The sequence below is a fragment of the Manihot esculenta genome, chromosome 4 (genome assembly GCF_001659605.2).
Source record: "Manihot esculenta cultivar AM560-2 chromosome 4, M.esculenta_v8, whole genome shotgun sequence".
In the NCBI taxonomy this organism is placed as follows: domain Eukaryota; kingdom Viridiplantae; phylum Streptophyta; class Magnoliopsida; order Malpighiales; family Euphorbiaceae; genus Manihot; species Manihot esculenta.
The window spans coordinates 25,378,811-25,400,383 of NC_035164.2; the positions used below are offsets into that span (position 1 = coordinate 25,378,811).

General features: G+C 37.1%; 2 protein-coding genes across 5 annotated transcripts; one reads left to right on the forward strand and one right to left on the reverse strand.

The window, feature by feature from the left end:
* Window positions 1-616: 616 nt before the first annotated feature.
* On the reverse strand, window positions 617-2,286 carry LOC110612599. The gene is made up of 4 exons (XM_021753377.1): window positions 1,927-2,286; window positions 1,544-1,888; window positions 1,077-1,417; window positions 617-953 (listed from the first exon to the last, which is right to left on the reverse strand). Exons 1-4 carry the CDS (start codon window positions 2,284-2,286, stop codon window positions 617-619), a joined length of 1,383 nt encoding a protein of 460 aa, XP_021609069.1.
* Window positions 2,287-15,173: 12,887 nt separating this feature from the next.
* LOC110613777 (bromodomain-containing protein 9-like) lies at window positions 15,174-21,103 on the forward strand. Of its 4 annotated transcripts, XM_043956080.1 has the most exons (11): window positions 15,174-15,687; window positions 16,270-16,315; window positions 16,417-16,483; window positions 16,586-16,631; window positions 16,739-16,837; window positions 18,891-18,959; window positions 19,036-19,378; window positions 19,522-19,676; window positions 19,829-20,164; window positions 20,247-20,318; window positions 20,404-21,103. In XM_043956080.1, the coding sequence occupies exons 1-11, from the start codon at window positions 15,232-15,234 to the stop codon at window positions 20,407-20,409; spliced, it is 1,695 nt and encodes a 564-aa protein (XP_043812015.1). In that variant the 5' UTR covers window positions 15,174-15,231; the 3' UTR covers window positions 20,410-21,103. The 4 variants fall into 4 exon arrangements, with proteins under 4 accessions (XP_043812015.1, XP_043812016.1, XP_043812017.1 ...); XM_043956081.1 differs by having other exon boundaries at window positions 19,525-19,676; window positions 20,247-21,103; XM_043956082.1 differs by having other exon boundaries at window positions 19,844-21,103.
* The last annotated feature ends 470 nt before the right edge of the window (window positions 21,104-21,573 follow it).

Sequence of the window (21,573 nt, forward strand, 5' to 3'; positions counted from 1 at the left end):
TCATCTCAATCGGTTTTATGATGCCGGGGGCGCTTGGGGAGCCCGGTCACCTACCTCGCTGAGGTCTTAAACGAGATTCAGGCTCTTTGGCCTTACTGTCGCTTCATCATCTCAGCCGATTTTATGGTGCCGGGGCACTTGGGGAGCCCGGTCACCTACCTCACTGAGGTCTTAAACGAGATTCAGGCGTTATGGCCTTACTGTTGCTTCATCATCTCAGCCGGTTTTATAGTGCCGGAGTCGCTTGAGAGCCCGGTCACCTACCTTGCTGAGGTCTTGAACGAGATTCAGGCTTTATGGCCTTACTGTCGCTTCATCATCTCAGCCGGTTTTATAGTGCCGGGGGCGCTTGGGGAGCCCGATCACCTACCTCGCTGACGTCTTGAACGAGATTCAGGCACTATGGCCTTACTGTCGCTTCATCATCTCAGCCGGTTTTATGGTGCCGGGGGCGCTTGGGGAGCCTGGTTACCTACCTCGCTGAGGTCTTCTAGCATTTTTTTTTCAAAGAAATTAAGACCCATAATAATAGGAATAACGTTGCTTATTAAGAACGGTGTTATTCATTTCATTCATATTTTCAAAGTACAAGAGTTTTCTTCATGTTGCAAACATTTTAAAGGAAGTACCTCTTCAAATGCTGTATATTCCAAGCGTGGGGTTCTGGATTTCCTTGCAGGTCTTCAATTCGATATACACCCGGTTTGACGACTTTGGTTATCCTAAAGGGGCCTTCCCAAGTTGGTGCTAGCTTTCCAACTGCAGCCCTTTTTCCAGTGGCTTCCAAGTTTCTTAGTGCGAGGTCTCCCACCTTTAGGCTCCTTTCTCTGACTCGCTGGTTGTAGTAACGAGCTGCCCTATGTTGATATGCAGCCGTGCGGACTTGAGCTTCTTCTCTAACTTCTTCCAGGGCGTCTAAGTTACTCCTCAACTTATCGTCGTTGGTGCTCTCGCTATTGAATTGGACTCAATGAGTAGGGACTTGCAGCTCAATCGGGACTACAGCTTTGGTGCCAAACGCGAGTGCAAAAGGTGTCTCTTTGGTGGGCGTCCTAGGGGTGGTTCAGAGTGCCCACAGGATACTGTTGAGTTCATCTGCCCAATTTTCCTTTGCTCCATCCAGTCTCTTCTTTAGTCCCTGGAGGATAGCTCTATTAGTGACCTTTGTTTGGCCGTTGGTTTGAGGGTGGGCCACCGAGGAGAATTTGTGCCATATGCCCATGTTTACTGTGAATTCCTTGAAGGTCTTACAGTCAAACTGTCTGCCATTATCCGATATGAGCACTCTTGGTATCCCAAATCTACATATAATGTTGCCCCAGACGAAATCTATCATCTTTCTAGCTGTAATTGTAGGGATTGCCTCTGCCTCTGGCCATTTTGAGAAGTACTCCACAGCCACTACTACAAACTTCTTCTATCTCGTGGTCTTGGGTAAAGGCCCCAGAATATCTATACCCCACTGTGAAAATGGTCATGGGCTGGATATACTGGATTGAGGGGTGGCTAGAACATTGATGGCATTGGCAAACCTTTAGCATACATCGTATCTTCGGACAAACTCCTCCGCCTCTTTTTTAACAGTGGGCCAGTAGTATCCTTGTCTGAATATTTTGTTTGCCAGTGTCCCAGCTCCTTCATGAGCTCCGCACACTCCTTGGTGTATTTCTTCCATCACCCTTATAGCTTCCTCCGGGCTTACACACCGGAGCCACGGACTGGACTTCCCTCTTCGGTATAAAGTTCCCCTTATTGCCTGGTAGTTGGCAGCCCGAGCTGCAATTTTCTTAGCTTCAGCTTTATCTTCGGGAAGTTTTCCTTTTTCCAAATAGTCGAGGTATGGGGTCATCCAATTCCGCCCTTCTCCTACTTCATTATAGCGTTCCCTCTGTCAAAGGCAGGAGCACTGACATGTTGTATATATACCTCATCTGGGAGTTGTTCTAGCTCCTCTTTAGACAATCGACTGAGCAGGTCTGCCTCTTCATTTTCTTCCTGAGGTATTCTCTGGTATCTTATCGCGATCTCCCGACCTCGTAACTCAGCTTCTATTGCCTTGACCTTCGCCAAGTATCTCTGCATGGTTGGGTCTTTTGCCTGATATGCCCTCGTTATCTGACCGATTACCAACTGGGAATTGCTATTTACCTCGAGATCAGTTGCCCCTACTTCTACTGTGATCATCATCCCGTTTATTAGGGCTTCATATTCTGCTACATTGTTAGTGGTGCTGAACTCTAGGCGTAGAGCATAGCAGACTTTGAACCCCTCAGGGCCCTTCAGCATTATCCCCGCACTGCTGCCCCCGGCTTCAGATGCTCCGTCTACATACAGCTTCCAACTGAATTCTCAAGAGGACTGCCTTTCTCTCTCACCCTCTATATTTTCTGAGGATGTCTTACCCAATTCTGCTTTTTTTTGTTGAAAGAGCACTCTGCTATGAAGTCCGCAAGAGCTTGAGATTTTATAGTGGTGCGGGGTCGATATTCCAAACAGTAAGGGCTAATCTCGATGGACCATGTGAGCATCCGACCTGAAGTTTCTGGTCGGTGTAGGATTTTCTTCAACAGCTGGTCTGTCATCACTACTCCTTGATGGCTCTCCAGATAAACCCTGAATTTTCTGACTGCTAATAATAGGGCGTACGCTATTTTTTCGATGTTCAGATATCTTGTTTTAGCATCTTTGAGCACCCTGCTGACATAGAAAACCGACTTCTGCTCTCCTTCTTCCACTCTTACCAGTACGGCGCTAACAACTTGCTCTCTGAGGCTGCCAAGTAGATCAAGACTTCTTCCCCCTCCAACGGACTACTAAGCACATGTGATGAGCTAAGATAGCACTTGAGCTCTTTGAAGGCTTCTTGACAGTCTTTAGTCCATTCGAAGTTCGGAACTTTCCTTAGCTTCTTGAAGAATGGCAAGCATCTTTGCCGACCTCGACATGAAATGGTTGAGCACCACCACCCTTCCAGTAAGTCTTTGGACGTCCCTTACACAGGTCGGCTCAAGCATTTTCAATATGGCTTCCACCTTTTTTGGGTTGGGCTCAATTCTTTTTCCGCTCACCATGTATCCCAAGAACTTTCAACCTCATCCTATATCGCTCTAGCACCTCAAACACCTCTCTTAGATCCATCAAGTGTTGCTGGAAAGTTGGGCTTTTTACAACCATGTCATCCACGTACACCTCGACATTCCTACCGATCTGCTCTTTGAAAATTTTATTCATTAGTCTCTGGTATGTTGCACCGGCATTCTTTAGCCCAAAAGGCATAGCCCTATAATAATAGGTTCCATCTTCTGTTATGAACGAGGTTGTAACGACCCGAAAATCGGACCGCTATCGGCGCTAGGATCCAGATCGGCTTAAGGCCGCCGAGACCCGTAGCAAGCCTGACATGCAACCTGTAAACCTGTTTAATCCCATACATGATCAACAATCATACATAAAAAGGCGCCTTTTTATGTAACAGCCCGGACGTGAACCCCGGCACTGTTACCGTTCACGGCCCAGGGCTATCCCTCGCCTGGCCTCTTTGCCACCTCGGGCTTTCCACTGGCGTCGTGAACAGCTCTTAACATCCATTCACCCTCACGGGTTCCTGGCAGGATTTGTCCCCTTGGGTTCTCGCATCGAATGCATCCTTCCCCAAGTGGATTTGGCCCAAATTTCCCTTTGGAAATTAGGTCGCCTCCCCCACTACTCGAACCCTTGACCTCCCACTTTAAGGGAATAGTCTGGTGAGAGTGAGTACCAATTGTTCCAATAAGTCATTAACAATTGGTACTCACTCTCACCAGACTATTCCCTTAAAGTGGGAGGTCAAGGGTTCGAGTAGTGGGGGAGGCGACCTAATTTCCAAAGGAAAATTTGGGCCAAATCCACTTGGGGAAGGATGCATTCGATGCGAGAACCCAAGGGGACAAATCCTGCCAGGAACCCGTGAGGGTGAATGGATGTTAAGAGCTGTTCACGACGCCAGTGGAAAGCCCGAGGTGGCAAAGAGGCCAGGCGAGGGATAGCCCTGGGCCGTGAACGGTAAGAGTGTCGGGGTTCACGTCCAGGTTGTTACACCCGTGCTGGACCCGTGAGTGTTGTGGGGAATACCTTGCACATCAAGGCATCCGAGAGAGTTTGCAGCTCCATGAAGGTCTTATAGTTGAGGATGTGCTCCCTTGGGTTTCCCGTTCTGTCATAGGCTGCCATGGGTGGCATCATAAACTTCTTGGGGATGGTCTCCTGCTATACCCATTTCGAGAAAGGTGAGGAGGTGGGCAAGAGGGCTTGGTTTTGGTCCTTCGCCCCCAACTCGGCTAGGAGTTGTTCCCTCAGTTTCTGCAGTTTCTGATCTACATTCTCTTCTTCTTGTCTAGGCCTTTTCTCCAGACGATACTCCTCTTCCTGCTCCTCATCTTCCGTCCTTCTTGTTGTTGTTCTAGCTAAGTAACTCTCCGCCTCATCATGTTCTATCAACTCCCTTACCCTTCTTCCCCGTATTCTAGCCTCCGGCTCTTCCTCTTCGCCTGCCCTTCTCCCCCTTTCTTCGGTTTCTCTGCTGTTTGTTTGAGGGTGGTTAAAGGTAGACTGAGGTTCGTTGGTTCGGGATTCTTCTACCACCGGCAACATGTTCATTGGGGTATTGAGGCCCCTCTGTTGCATCATCTGCCCCAGCCAGTGGGCAGTGTTTTGCAGTTGAAGGGCCATGGCTTGGAGGTCTTGGTTGGATAGGGTGTTTTCAGGCGCATTCCCTGCCAAGCTCGACGAGGGATTGAAAGGGATTGGCGGTTGGTTGTTAGGAGTTGCGGGGCTGGAGAAAGAGAACTGTTACCCCTCCTGGGCAGAGCTCAGGTCATTAGGGGTGTTAACAATGTTGTTTTCGTTATGGTTGGCCATCGTGGATCTCAGTGGGTGTTGTAAGAGTGGAACTCCAGTGATGAAAAGATCTCCTTCTTTCCCACAGACGACGCCTATTGATGATCTGAGATCCAGAAAACAGGGTTTTACAATGGTTGAGTAAGCTTGGTTCGAGAAGAAGGTGTTCTTCTCCTTTTTATTCTTTTTCTTGGTCTGTTAGTGACGTATAACAACTTTCTCCTCATTGGGCCACCTGTCCCTACTATGCATATCCGTATATACGGAAGAATCAGGCCTCTGCGGCATGCTAAACGGCCATTTAATTCTCCCTTTTAGCACGCGTGTGAACCAAGCAGTTTGGGGCTGGGCCAGTGATCCTTATTTTGCTAAGCCTCCGGACCAGGCTCAGGAAGAGAAGGCTGGGTCTTGAGCAAAGCCCGACCTTAAGGATGAATGGACTGGACCTTCTCACTCGTGGGACTCTGCGGGTCCTGGGCCGGCTCTGTCATTGTGAGCTCGGCTTTTTATCAAGGTAGTGAAACCCAGTGGTCATCGGAATACATATTCCCATCCCTTAAACCTTACTAAAAAGGTATCTTGATACTGTTTTCAAAAAAAAAAAATCTTGATACTTTAAATAGTAAAAATATTATATGAACGTCTAGACTATTTAAAATTGAAATTAATATAATCTTTCAGTTTCAATCAGTAAATAGCATGAACTTTTTAAGGTATTCTTATACCAATTTACATTTAAGGAGGATATTTTTTAAATATAAAAATTATAGGATGAATTTTAATTTTAAAATTTATATATTTATATGATTATTATTGTTAAATTATTTACTACTAATGATAAATTTGAACAATAATTTCAGATTTGTAGGTATATGTTAGCGCAATGTAGTTTACGAACTCTATTTTGTATTAATTACTTTTTAAATAGTTCATATGCATGTATTATGGGATGATTTCAAATTTTATAATATCATAAATATTTTTTTGATAAATTTTAAAGGTGTAAATATATATTTTAGAATAATGGTTATTTTTCTTTGAAATATGTTTCGATTATGAAACTCTGGATATTTTAGAATAATGGGCTATACTTTTACTCATGATCCAGTAGTGTTAGAGGGATTGTTACATTTTGAGAGAATTATCATCTAACTCATATAAAAGTTATATACCCTCCATTTGATATGATATATTTTATTTTATAAGAAAAAATTTAAATAATTTTTTATAAAATTACGCATAATTTTATTTTTTTTTAAATAAAATTTTATAAATTAAAAAAATAATTAATTCTTTTATTGAAAAAAATCAATAAAAAAATAAATTGAATTAAATTTTTGTGAAATTTTTTATTTTAAATAAGAGGATAAATGAAAATTTGATTTATTGATTATAAAAAAAAGAAATTGGTTTGTAGATTATACTTAAGGTCAAATAGAAAATAAATGAGATCCTATTCTATTAAGAAAGTTAATGCAAAGAATGTTAAAATTCTTATATTAGTCTATTGTAATTAATATTAAACTTTTTTAGATTAAAATAAGCATTTTAATTATTAAAATAGATCAAATAAAATCTTTAAATTTTAAAAATAAATCAAATACGTCATTAATAAATATATAATCTCTTTGACTTCTAATATTAAATTAAATAAATAATTAAATTTTAAAAATGGATTAAATAAATTCTTCTAAATCATTTTATTTTTTCATATTTTACTTCATCGGCCTGTGACTAACATCCTTTGACGATTTCTATGAATTTAAGTTGCCTACTCATCTCTTGACAAATAATTAGAATAAGACGACAAAGATAATGAATCCGTAGATAAGCCTTTTAAACCATTTGACCATAAACAACTTTTCGATCTATGCTAAAATGCAATAGATACCTATCATGATATTGTTAGTCAGATCATATATCCAGTATAATTGATACACCTTGATATTCTGAGATCAAGAAATGAGTAGAGTTTCTATGTGTATGGAAAAATCTTAGTTTGAAGGGGTCATGCTCCCCTTTTTTATTCTTTTTTTCTTTATACTCTAGTGACGCATAACCGCCATCCTACTACAGTGACACTTATCTCTGTTTCTATTATGTAAAATTGTACGTAAGGGCGTATCTGCTTGTCCATCCTCGTGATTCGGCCATTTAATTCCTTTCTGGCGTTCATGATGATAGAGTCGCAGTATAGCTAGACATACTCTCCTACTCCATGTCGCATCAAATGAGCTAAACTCTTTTTTGGCGAGGCCGGTCCCTCAGTCAGCTCGGCCTGCTTTAATTGCGGATTGGATGGTGTGTTGATGGGTCAGTTTGCGTAGTGGGCTCTAATGAGTTTTGGATTTGTCTCTTCCTCCAAGACTCGACCTCAACCTGGATGCCAAAGGCCTAGCGATCATCACACCCTTTTGCTGGTGAAAATACACATACATATAGAGTACAATATAATTTACCCCTTCTCTCTCAAAGCAAGGGTCTCTCTCAAAGCAAGGGCTTTCAAAGTAATAGAAGCAATTTCTATTACTAACTAATATGACACAATAATCGCTTAGGGTAGACCTTGTGCTGACACTTGAAAATAGGGCCATGTTGTAAGAGTTTGATCATATGATGCTTAGTTCTACCAAAGAAAAATATAGAAATATAATATTTTGTTATATTTCACAATAGAGATTACAACCTATTTATACATGAGAGATCGTATCTAAATAGGAAGGAAAATCAAGCTTATGATTATACAATCCATGAGATTAAGTAACTAACCCATCTATCAATATTTATTTCCTATATTAATATATTTACTTCCTATATAACTTGTAACACTCTCCCTCAAGTTGGATCATAGATATTTATCATACCCAACTTATTAGAAAAATATTCTATTCGAGACCCATTTAAAGTTTTGGTGAATAGATCACCCAATTGCTCTCCTGTCTTCACATAACTGGTGGAGATTAAATTTTCTTGAATCTTTTCACGGATGAAATGACAGTCAATTTCAATATGCTTAGTCCTTTCATGGTATACTAGATTGGAATCAATGTGAAGAGCAGCCTGATTATCACACCAAAGTGTCACGGGTGATACAACATCCATACCAACTTCCTTTAGTAGATGATTTATCCATAAAATCTCACAAGTCGATTGAGCCATGGCCCTATATTTTGACTCGGCACTGGATCTGGATACCACATTTTGCTTCTTACTTTTTCAAGACACTAGGTTTCCTCCAATAAATATACAGTAGCCTGTAGTCGACCTTCTATCACTTTTGGATCCCGCCCAGTCATCATTAGAAAAACACTCAAGTGCAGTATGCTCATGATCTCTGTAGAGTATACCGAGTCTAGGAGTCCCTTTTAGATAACATAGAATTTGTTCTAGAGCAACCCAATGTTTTATCGTAGGTGCAGACATGAACTGACTTACAACACTTACTACAAAAGCAATATCTGGCCGAGTCATCACCATAAGGTAGTTCAGCTTTCCAACCAACCTCATATACCTCTCTGGATCATCATAAGGGTCTCTGTCATCTTTTATAAGACATATATTAGGAATTATTGGTATGCTACATGGTTTAGCTCCCATCTTCCCAGTTTCTGCAAGTAAGTCAATGACATACTTCATTTGAGACAGGAAAATTTTCTTTTTACTTCTCAAGACTTCGACTCCTAAGAAATACTTAAGTTGACCTAAGGTTTTGGTATGAAAACTCGCATGCAAGTAGTTTTTGAGAGAAGAAATCTATACACTATCATTTCCTGTAATGACAATAGTATCAACATATGCAACAAGGAGAATAATACCAATATCTGAATTTCTATAGAAGACTGAATGGTCACACTTGCTTTTTTTCAACCCAAATTTTTGAACAACTTCACTGAAATTTCCAAACCATGCACGGGGACTTTGCTTCAAACCATACAAAGATTTTTTCAAATGGCAGACTTTCCTATACTCCCCCTAAGCAACAAACCCTGGTGGTTGCTCCATATACACCTCCTCTTGGAGGTCACCATATAAAAATACATTCTTGATATCTAATTGGTGTAAAGGCCAATGCTGAGAAGCAGCTAGGGAGATGAACAAGCAGACTGAGGTCATTTTTGCCACAGGAGAAAAAATATCAAAAGAGTCAATGCCATAAGTTTGGGCATAACCTTTGGCGACAAGATGGGCCTTAAGCCTCGCTATGGAGCCATTTGGATTGACTTTGACGGCAAAAACCCATTTACAGCCCACAACCTTCTTGCCAGAGGGTAAATCAACTAGTTCCCAAGTATGATTTTCATCTAGAGCCTTGATCTCCTCAAATATTGCATCACGCCATCCAAAATGAGCCAGAGCCTCTTTAACTGTCTTAGGCAAAGAAATGAAATCTAGAGAGACAATTAAGGAGGTAAAAGACGGAGACAGGTGATCATGAGACAGAAAATTAGTAACAAAATAGATAGATTTACACTGTCGTTTACCTTTACAAAGACTAATGGGGAGGTCAAGATCACTCGGTGGTAGATCTATTGGCGAAGAAGATTCCGGTGCAAGATATGTATCATCAGGTACTGGCCTCCGAGAGTAAACTTGAACAACTGATGGGTTAACAGGAAGCTGAGTATTAAGAGGAATGTTACCATCAGATTGTGCAGCAGAAGGCATACTCGAAGAGGTCCCACCATCAGATATGATTCTATAGATGAGCCACTCGTCATCATCCTCTTGATCATGAGAGATTTGTGCAACAAGATAAAAAAGGGCTTTCTCGGAAAAGACTTTATCTGTTGAGACCAGATACTTGTTGAGGTCTGGAGAGTAACATCGATATCCCTTCTGAAGGCAGAAATATCCCAAGAAAACACACTTTAAAACTTTAGGATCAAGTTTAGTCATATGAGGTCTGACATCCCAAACATAACAAGTACTGCCAAACAGTCGTAGTTCAAGAGGAAATAATAACTTCTTAGGAAATAGGACATTATAAGGAGTATTACCGTTTAATACTATGGAGGACATGCGATTAATGAGAAAGCATGCAGTAGAGACAACATCATCCCAAAATTGCTTAGAAACTTGCATTTGAAACAATAGAGCTCTAGTCGTCTCAAGAAGATGTCGATTCTTTCTTTCAGCTATCCCATTTTGAGCAGGTGTATCAACACATGACGATTAGTAAAGAATACCATGTTGAATCATATAAGCCTGGAATGATTCTGACGTATATTCTTTAGCATTGTCGCTCCGCAAAATTTTCACAGAAATATTAAATTGAGTCTTGATTTCAGCACAAAAGACAGAAAAATGAGAAAACACTTCTGAACGATGCTTCATAAAGCAAATTCAAGTCATTCTAGAGTAATCATCGACAAAAGTGATAAAATATATGAATCTTGTCTTAGATCCAATCAAACATGGCCTCCCAACATCTAAATGAACTAATTCAAAATTAGACTCAGCTCGTTTATTGACTCTAGGACTTAAAGAGATTCGATGATATTTTGCAAAATGACATGACTCACATTCCAGTAAAGATACCTCATGAAATTGAAGGCATAACGTCTTCAAAACCGGTAAAGAAAGATGTTCCAACCGACAATGTACCTCAAACGGAGACACGACACTAGAGCAGGCAACAGGCTAAGGCACTCATGCATCCAAAATGTAGAGACCCCAGATACATATCATTTACCAATAATCTACTTCGTCACAAGATCATGAATGAGAAAATGATCAGAAAAAAGGAAACACAACAATTTAGGTCTTTGGTAAGTTTACTCACATATATTAAATTAAAAGCAAGTTTAGGTAAACTTAGCATAGATGATAGGGTAATAGAAGGAGTAGGTTTAACAGTCCCAGAATCCTCAACATTATAGGTTGACCCATCAGCTATAATAACAGGAGAATTTGCTTTATAAGATCAAAAGCTAGTAAAAATATGAGAATTACTTGCCATGTGATCTGTGGCACCAGAATCGATGGCCTATTTATATAAAGAGGAAATAAGACACATTTTACCTATCTCAGCCGCTACCGAAGACGTTGGAATAATTTTAATAATATGGGTCTTACTGTCAAAAATAATTTCAACCAAAACTCTATACTCCTTTACCTTCAAACGAATTAAAGGAAGATAACAAAACCTAACACAGTGAACAGTATAAAAAAAAAAAAAAAAAAACACATCCACCCAACACTCAAACGGCAAACGAACCACAGATCTGACAAGCGGGGTGCAAGGCAACTTCGGCGTCCTCTCTAGGTAGACGATGAAAGAAAAATATTACCCTAGATGGGTAACACAAAAGAATAGGAGGCCTAAGTCTCCAAAAATTTTAAAACTTGACAAGAGAGAAAAAAAAAAATTAAATCTCTACGAGAATGACTTTAATACCATGTAGAAATATAATATTTTGTTATATTTCATAATAGAGATTATAACCTATTTATACATGAGAGATGGTATTTAAATAGGAAGAAAAATCAAGCTTATAATTATACAATCCCTAAGATTAAGTAACTAACACATCCATCAATATTTATTTCCTATATTAACATATTTACTTTCTATATAACCTATAACAAAAAAAAGACCCTGATACTTTTGGTCTCAGCCTTTTCGTTAAGACTCGCTCTCTCAACTACGAGGCAAGACTCAATGGAAAATTACCGTTAGATAACGCAATCCAATAAATCTCCATTACACTTATAATTAGGGGTGAGTATTCAGTCGGTTCGGACCGAATAAACCGAAAACCGAAATTTTATTATTTATGAAAACTGAAGCGAATCGATTTTGATCAGAAATCGAATCGAATTGAATCGATCTGATTCGGTTTGATTCAGTTCGATTTGATCAGTTTCGATTTTTAATATTTTTTTATTTTTACACTTTATTTTTAATATTTTAAAATTTAATTAAAATATTTTAATTTTAATATAATTTAATTTTTCTATATTATTGAAAATAACATATTATTATCAATAATCGGTTCAGTTCGATTTTTTTAATTTTTTTCTGATTAAAATCAAATCGAACCGAAATAACTGTAATTTCTGAAATTAAAAACCAAACCGAATCGAATTGAATAAAAAATCGAATCGGTTCGGTCGGTTTTTTCAGTTTGAATCGAATACTGCTCACCCTTACTTATAATCATGAAATCTCCTATCAATTAGCTGGTACTAACTGATTTTTCAGGAAATGCGATAATTAATTTCATTTTTTTATAGTATAAAAACTAATGATCGCAGAGATCAAAGTACACAATTTTTACATAGCTACTGTTAAATTTAAAATATTACATTACACTCACCCTTATTTTCAGTTTACTAACTTGAGTATCGGAGTGGTTGCCATAGGTTCTAACCATCTCACTTTCTCTTTCTTACAGATTGGCACAGTTCTATTTTAGTTACATCACTAATACAAAAAATTTTTAAAAATACATTTATAATTAAAGATTTCATTTTGGAGTCATTAAAATAAATAAAAGACTGTCTATTCAATTGATTTGATTAAGTGTCCTCGTCTTGTTTTAAAAGATTACTTTCATTATACTAATAAACAATGTTTAGAACTATTAGATAGGAGCTCCTGTTGGCTCCACCACAAAACATAGTAACTATGACACAATTTGCGACAGATATGTAATATGTCGGGAAGAAAAAAGTTTAGCAATAAACAATGCAACAGATTAATCCGTCAGATATTTCTTGTAGTGTGGCTGCTAGATAAGAGTTGTGGTGAATCTTTTCATGGAAGGCCATTAACTTGATAAGGAAGATGATAATGAAGGATATTACATCTGAAAGAAACATCGTTAAGGAAATTCCTCCTAAGAATATGAGCAACGTGAGTCTAATCCCTTCTAACAAAGGAATGTTCAACAAAGGAATGATCCAAGCCTAATTTGTTAAAAGTATTTAAGATGAGAAGGTTAACATAATATCTGTATTCATCAATACTCATCTTACTTCGTACCAGTTTAGGAGGATTTTAATAACCAATAGATCATTTTGAAAGAATCTAATCGTTTTATCACTAGGACCGAATCTTACCTCTTACTTAGTCCATGGTTCTTAATTAACTGACAGGACGTTTTCTATTATATGCTTATTTTTTCTTTGCTTGTATCATGTCCTCCCATAATGACATGTACAATTCAGCCATTTTTAATGTGGAAAAAGAGAGGTATTTTTCTATGAGAAAAAGAGTGAGAGATCGGTCGTTAATCCAAATGAATAGAGAGGATTCAAAAGATTTTTCAGTAACAGAACCAAATTATGTTATAGGGATTAAATTGATGACATGATCGAAAGGGAGCTATGCTGTGATTGGCTAGACCTCTAAAGAAGATAATATGGGCAGCCACTCCGACGCTCAAATCAGTATCCTTAAGAAGAGTGAATGCAATGAATTACTTAGAGGTCTTTTAATAAGAGAATAGCGTATTTTTACTTTTGTGATTCTTATCCTTTTATATCGTAAGAATGTGAAGATAAATATGATATTTTTCAATAATCCGACGACAATGTGATCAGTTTCTTGATAAGGAATATGGTCAGTTAATAGGTTATTAATCATATTATTACAAGCGTAATGCAGATATGTTGGACTGTGTCTGATAACGGTAATTTCGTGTCGAGACTTCACCTATCGAAGGGTATTAAAGTGTCCGAACCTTCTTTTATTTGGACTAGACTGTGTTTCTCACTTATTAGACTTTGTCGCGGTCTCTCTATCTCGTAATAATAGCTCATAACTTATTTCATGATAGCTTATAACTTATTTTGTATGATTGTTATACAGTATCAATTCTCTTATCTATAAAATTTTTTAAAATAAAATTTCAATTTTAAAAAACTTTTTTTACAATCAATAATATAATTTTAATATAAGTATTAAATTTTATAATATTATTGATTTTTAATTTAAATAAAAAAATCCATTTATTTAGTTTGAAATTTTTAAATATTACTAATTGAATTTATTTTAATATTTTTAGTTAACTCTTAAAATTAATTCAAAAAATAATAATATAATTAATTATTTTAAAATTTTATTTCATTAATATTTTAATAGCAATAATTAAATTTAAAGTTATTATTTTTAATTTATACCTAAAAATATAAAAGTATTATTTTAGTAATCTTTGTAATATTTAATATATTATTATGTTGAAACATTTAATATGTTATTTTAATAATTCATATTTTAAAATTTAATCTTATAGCGTTTTTAGATTTTTAAAAATATTTTTAGTAAAATCTAAAATTAATTTAAATAATAAAATTATTACCTAATTTACATTCTTATTTAAAAATTTTAATTATATATTATTTGTGATTTTCTTAACTAACTATAAAATTATTTTAAATAATAAAATCATCATTTATTTCAAAATTAAATTTTCAATAATAAATTTATCAACTATTTTTAAAATTTATCTATTGTAAGGTTTTAAGGCATCTTAGACCATCTTTAATTTTCCATTCTTCTTACTTTTACATATATTTGAAATTGTAGTAAACTGAAATTTAAAATTTATCTGTAAATTTTAGATTTCTTTTTTAATTTTAAGTTTTACTATTTTGAAACGGAATACAAGAAGAGAACCTCCATCAGTTGATGTAACCCCATGTTAGAAACGTGATCCGGCTCTCAACAACTGACACGTAAGCCCCAACTCTCCCAGGCGCAGGTTCGCCTCGGACAAAAGTGGAGAAGTATTCTATTTGAATTGAAAAATGGATTAAACTGAATTAATTTAAAATTTTAATTTTAATTTTTTTAATTTAATTTAATTTTTATTTTTAGAAATTTTAATATTTTAATTTATTCAGTTTTAATAAAATAAATTAATAAAACTGAATTAAGTTAATTAATAAATAATAATATATTATTTTTAATAATTTAAAATTAAATCATAATTAAAATTAAAATTAAAATTTTTTAATTAAAATTTAAAATATTAAAAATAATATATAAAAATAAAAAATTTTATAAATTAAACTAATCGGTTTAAATTAAATTAATTTTTATAAAATTAACTCAATTCAATTTTAAATTTAATGGATGAAACATGTATAAAGAAATATCACGTCTCAAAAAGTACGTCCGACCTCACGTGAAACGCACGATCCCACAGTGAAACATTACATAATAAACGAACCTCACGTGAAAGGCACGATCCCACTGTGAAACATTACATAATAAACGAATCTTAAATAAAAAAATATATGTAAAAAAAAGAGTTTCCGTAAAATAAAAAATTTTTAAAAACAACCCTGTTCCTTAGTTAGAGAGAGAGGGCGGCAGAGGAAGAGAGAGAGAGAGAGAGAGAGAGAGAAATGGGCAAGATAGTAGAGAAGACGAAGAAGAAGAAGAAGAAGAAGAAGAAAGGCCGACCTTCTCTGTTAGATCTTCAAAAACGCACTCTCAAAGAGCAACTGCATAAGCAAAATCAAAATCGGAACCTTTCTAATTCAAATTCCAATAATTCACCCTTTCGTTCTTCTAACAATTACAACTCTGCCACTCCTACTCTTCGTCGATCCACCCGTCGCAATCATACCTCCTCCTCCCCGGAACAGCACCAGGACGCCGACGCCGTTGATTTGAATGGGAAACGCCAAGAGAAGAAGCTTCAATCTCCTTCATCCCAAAAATCGGAGCCTGCTTCGGCTTCACTGAACTCTAGTGAGTCAAAATCGAAAGGCGAGGAGGATAAGGTAAAGGCTTTGTATCACAGAAAGCGGAAGATCAATTTGATCGGTGATGGATCTGGGTGTGGCGTCAGCGAAAAGGTATTTCAGTTTTTCCAAAACTAATATAGAAGGGGGAAGATTGTAAAATTTTGGTTAGTTTATGATTTTAAATTTCTGTTATTTTTGGTATTGGAAAAAAGCGCGAAAGATTTATTTTTTAGGGGAGATTTAAATGCTTTTTTTACGTGATTAAGGAACTCCTGGAATTGCGGGCCTCTGTATTTGAATTTCTTTAATTTCAGTGTAAGTGGTTGACTTGGTCCGGTCCTTTTACATGAGAATTTGTCATGAAATTTTGGGTTTTTTTTTTATTTTTAAAAATTAATTTGGTTTCTATTGGTGTGGAATTTATTCTGTCCCTTATCAGCTGAAATAATTATGAATTTTACTATTTAAAAAAATTTATAAATTTGTCTTTTCTTTAGTTATTATTTTTATTTTAATATCTGTATTTTTTTCCCCTTTTTGGAGCCTTGAACTGAATGCGACTTTGCCTTTTTCATAGCTACTTTGCTTCTTGTTCTTTCACGCATTACAGTAAAAAATAAAAATGACTTTTTTCATTGTTCTGCTAATTTCTTTTATTTTGTTTTTTTTTTTTTGAAAAAAAATATATTTCAGAGAGGAAAGCCTGTTGCTGGTGCAAACCCCACAAATGATGTACAAGGTTTGTTTTTTTGGTGATGAATTCACATGCCCATTTGCTTCAAAGGAACAAATCTGGGAATTTTTTGTTTGATAATGTGTGGTGTTTTCACTCAAGTGCAGAGTCGGGATCCTCAACGCCTTTACCTGATAAAAAGCTGTTACTGTTCATCCTCGATAGGCTTCAAAAGTGTGTCTTTCAGCTTCTGCGGTTTTCCGTTTACAGTTCTTCCTCCATTTTGCTTAAGTTCTCAGTGAAGTGATTCTCTTATGGGCATAAACTTAATTGCAGGAAGGACACATATGGTGTTTTCTCTGAACCAGTTGATCCAGATGAGGTTTTTTTCTCAAATCTTGTCCGATGTTGCATTTGTCTCTTTAGGCTTGTGTCCGTGCATTTGGTAACCTTTTTTTTTCTCCCCTCTTTTGATGTTATCTCATGCAGCTTCCAGATTATCACGAAGTCATTGGGCATCCCATGGATTTTGGGACTGTCAGGAAGAAAGTTTCTAGTGGGGTTTACACCAACTTGGAACAATTTGAGGTCGGTTAACGACTTTGGATTATATCTTTACGAGAATCCCTTATTTTCTTTTGTTAGTTGCGTTAGATGCTTATATTTTCATTAAAGTTGTGATATGTTGCCAGCAGTGTGAGAGGAAGGCATGCTAGATCACAATCTAACTTGCCACTTAGTGTCATAGTATACTTTGTGATCTGGTGTTAAATGTCAGCTATGTTTTTCTCTCTTTCCTTAAGTGGTTGGAGTACTATTTTATTTTGTTTGATTGGTATGCCAAGAGTGCTTACTAATTGTTCAGTTAGAATAATGGCATGATCGCTAAGACTGATCAGTAACTAGAGATTTGACATTTGGTGTCCATGGAGCTTTTAGGTCTTTGACACAGCATCAAAATTAGTACCTCTTGCTAGGAGTGAGGATTCGTTGTTTGTTGCTTGGGATACTATTGTTTCACCTTATGTTGCCTGTTTGTACTTTTGCACAAGCCACACAGATCTGAAAAGAGTATTGTACTGATTGAGGCGTTATCTTTCCACATTAGCATTCACCAACTTACCCCGGTTAGTATTCTATTCATTGAGAGTATTAGACTTCCTTTATCAAACTATGAATCCTTCTAAAATTTCAATTGTCAGTCAATTATTAGATTTTATGATGAAAGAACTTTATTTAATGCAATGTAAAATAATAAAATTTTATATTGAAATTCTGAAAAACAATTGATTGCATTACATTAAATGAGCTAATGCTCATGGGAAAGCCAGTGGCAATTTGTACTCCCTCACTGCCAAATTAAGAATTAATACCACATAAAAGTTGTGAACGTTTGACTCTGCCTGGAATTGTAATATGCATTAAGCAAGAATTTAGCACTGGCAAACTGTTTCAAGTAGGAATTGATTTTTATTTATTTCCTATTGTATAACTGATGGATTATTGAAATTGAACAAAGCAGAGGAAATTTCCTGTATGAATCCAGCAGAATTTGGTTGATGTACTTCTAATTATGGCAATTCTTCTTTTTAACTTGCCAATTGATGGCTTATCTGTTGAATCCCACTTTGATTTGGAATAAAAGTAATGTACCCCTTATAAGTGTCTTGAGCACTCCTCACTTAAGTTAGTTTTTGGAGTGAGATAAGTCTGATTCAAATTCAACATTATCAATTTGTAATATTAGAACGTGTTTGATCCACTTGAACGTACAGTGAGTGTTGTGGGATTTGTGATTATTGTTACTGTGTCTGAGAATTTGTGGGGTGAACAACAGAGTCATCCAGCATAGTACATCTTAACATTGTTGTGATTATTAATAGGCAGCGAGTGGAGGGTTATGCACCTATCAGTTTCTTTCATTAACATGTACTTAGGTAGTCAATGTACTTGGTAGGGCCCATATGTGTTGTGGAGTGCCATCACACCCTCAATTTTTTTCTAAAAAATGGCTTGAGAAATAACCTTTCACATCAAGACATGCATAATTTTACTTATCTGATGCTTCCTTTGTTGTACGAGTGAGTCCTCATGTCAACATGACACAAAAGGTGTAATATGAATCAATAAATATGCTCATAAAGCCCTAATTTTCCATTGTCTGTCCTGTTTATACCATGATTTCCTACTTCTTGATATAATTACCATGGATAAAGTGTGTCTATATATTATTTAGATGTATGAATATCCTCGTTCCACTACTACTCTGCTTGCTGTGATTGTTTTCGAGATTTTTTTTTTTTTTTTGGACCATTGTTAATGCTTCAACATCATTGATTCAAGGGTTATATCTGGCAAATTTTATGAAATAGTTAATCATTAATTCTGTGTCTCCATGTTCTCGTTTTGATGGCCATGGAGTTGGGTTCTAGTGATTTCTACAGATCCTGATGAAAACTTTTATTGTACTTGCTATTGAATTGGTACTTCTTGAAAGTTCTCAGCTTCGTGTCTGGAAAGCAATTAAGGATGAACTCAGAAGCTGAAATAGGCCATTTTCCTGATCTAATGATGTCTGGAAATTGATCTACATTTTCTTTGATTTTGGAGAGTGACACATGTTCATCTCGTTGTCTTGCAGAAAGATATTTTCTTAATATGTTCAAATGCAATGCAGTATAATGCCCCAGATACCATATATTTTAGACAGGTATTAATCAACATTTTAACTCTGAATTTGTCAGCCATTTTAGAAATGTTATTTGAGTTTCTGTTATTGTTGTTAGGCACGATCCATAAAAGAGCTGGCCAAAAAGAATTTTGAAAATATAAGGCAAGATAGTGATGATAACGAACCAGACCCTAAAATAGTGAGGAGAGGTAGACCACCAACCAAGAATTTGAAAAAACCAGTGGGCAGGCCTTCACTGGAGCATGCTGGTTCAGAAGTTGCCTTGGATGGAACTCTTGCGACACGGGGAGAGGGCTCGACCTGGTCCAGTAATGACCTGAGGAAAGGACCTCATGTTTTAGACAAGTCTAGCTTTGTGGACTCATCAGGACGTTCTCGTGATTCTCGTAATGATGCTTATTGGTTGACTAACAACACATTTGAAAAGAATGATGAAGGTATGTTTTTGAAATTTTAATATGAGTCCCCCCCCCCTTCTCCTGCCCTTTGGTCCCCATTTCGTCTTTTATGGCTAATATAATCTGAGAAAAGAAGCTCATGATTCACATAATAGGAGGTTTGAGTTGCTTCACTTTTGTAGCAGGCTCAATGTTTAAGGGTAATTCATTGAAGTATGGGAAAAGACAACTTGTACTTGATGAGAACAGGCGCAAGACATACAATCAATTATCAGCTGCTGGCCGGGAACCATCTGTGTTGACTGCTTTTGATGCAGAGTGGAAGCATCTAATTGCTGTATGTATCACAGTGATATCCATTCCTCTAGTTGATTCTTTTGAATATCATTGTTGAAATCAATCCCTGCATGTGCTGCTCTGTACTTTCCATGTGCCCATTTATATTAGGCAAGTTAGCTGGTCCTTATTCTGGTTAATTGATTGATGTAGCTCCATGTGCATCAGGTAGGGCTTCTGTCAGAGCATGGTTACTCAAGGAGCTTAGCTCGATTTGCCGCAAATATAGGCAGCATTGCTTGGAAAATTGCTTCGAAAAAAATGGAGAGTTCTTTGCCATCTGGAGTTGAGTTTGGCCCTGGATGGGTTGGGGAAAATGACATCCCACTGCAGAGGGCATTGCTTCTTTCTTCTAACCCTCAAGGCCTGCCATCGCCATCCCGGCTTCTCTCTCTTCCCAATGGTTTCTGTGCTCTTGCCACATCTTGCAATGTTGAATCAAGAGAAAAAGGGTCAGAAAAAACTGAAAATAATGTGAACAAGAACGAGGTATCTCAGTTTCACTTAGCTTCAGAGGTGCGATTGACCAATGAGCCTTCTCCATCTGCCTAATCATCTACGCCTCTTGCAGCAGCTAGTAAATCTCAACCTTGCACAGAAGAAGCAGCAGCTGAGGGATTCAACATCCTCAACAGCAGTACAGGTATGACCAGGCCAAGGCCTCCCTTTCAGATTCATCCGACCCATGAAGTTCATCCTGGCATGAATGGATTCAATGGCACATACAGGATTAGTCTTCCAGCTCAGATGGGTAAACTAGTTGGGGGCCCCAGGCCTACTGGGATTAACTTTCAGCCATCTCAGGTCATTGACAGAGTCTCCAGGACTAATACTAACTTTGTCCATCCAACAATACTGAAGACAAATCCAAAGGTTCCAGAGAGTTCTTCTGCTATAAGTTCCAGAGGTACACTACACAATTCTGGGAATGAGAAAAAGGAAGCCCCAAGATCTGAACTTGAACCTCCGCATTCTTGGCAAGGATCACCACCTCAGCCAAAACCAGATTCAGTTGCATCTGACCTGAATGTCAAATTTCATTCTCCAGGTTCTGCTAGTACTAGCCGTGTTGATTCAGCACAACCAGATTTAGCATTGCAGCTCTAAGAACAATGAGTTATTATTTATTTTTTGCCTTGTCTCTTTGATTTAATTTAACCATAGAATGGTGGGTTCGGCATTTGTGCCCTGGATATGAGACGAAGAGAATAGTCTCCCGGAGAAGGAGCCACCCGAGCCATGCCTAACCGTGTTGTACAACCGTAGATGTTCCTGTACAGATTTATGTATCCTAACTTTTAGGTTCACAAAAAGGCAAGAAGGTTTCATTTGTAACAATGGAAACCAATAAGGCAGTCTCTAGGCTATAATCCTTACTTTGGACTGTGGAAACAAACATTTATAAAAGGTCATAAGACCATTCACGTACGAATCCTACATAACAAGGCATGTTATGTCAGGCGTAAGGCCGTCGTTAGGCTATAATCCGGGCGTTAGAAATAAATTCATAAAAGGTCACAAGTCCATCCGAACATGAATCCTGCATAACAAAGTATTTCATGTGAGACTGTAAGGCAGTCGCCAAGCCATAATCCGGGCGTTGGACCATGGAAACAAACAAATTCATAAAAGGCCACAAGGCCATCCGGGTATGGGTCCTACATAACAAGGTATCTCATGCTAGTCTGTAAGACAGTCGTCAAGCTATAATTTGAGTGTTGGACTATTGAAATAAATAAATTCATAAAAGGCTACAAGGCTATCCAGCCATGGGTCCAGCATAATAAGGCATCTCATGCCAGGCCGTAATTCGGGTGTTGGACCATAAAAATAAACAAATTCATAAAAGGCTGCAATGCCATCTGGATATGTGATAGAGCATATTTTAGTTCATTTTA

What these genes read in the sequence shown, in the direction of transcription:
- LOC110612599 (XM_021753377.1), bottom strand. Translation starts at nt 2,286, where the DNA reads ATGCTGAAGGGCCCTGAGGGGTTCAAAGTCTGCTATGCTCTACGCCTA. An exon ending in AGTTTGTCCGAAGATACGAT is followed by an intron (nt 1,418 to 1,543) that starts GTATGCTAAAGG and finishes ACCACGAGATAG; the next exon opens with AAGAAGTTTGTAGTAGTGGC. An exon ending in GATGAACTCAACAGTATCCT is followed by an intron (nt 954 to 1,076) that starts GTGGGCACTCTG and finishes CCAATTCAATAG; the next exon opens with CGAGAGCACCAACGACGATA.
- LOC110613777 (XM_043956080.1), top strand. Translation starts at nt 15,232, where the DNA reads ATGGGCAAGATAGTAGAGAAGACGAAGAAGAAGAAGAAGAAGAAGAAG. An exon ending in GGTGTGGCGTCAGCGAAAAG is followed by an intron (nt 15,688 to 16,269) that starts GTATTTCAGTTT and finishes AATATATTTCAG; the next exon opens with AGAGGAAAGCCTGTTGCTGG. An exon ending in ATAATGTGAACAAGAACGAG is followed by an intron (nt 20,165 to 20,246) that starts GTATCTCAGTTT and finishes CGCCTCTTGCAG; the next exon opens with CAGCTAGTAAATCTCAACCT.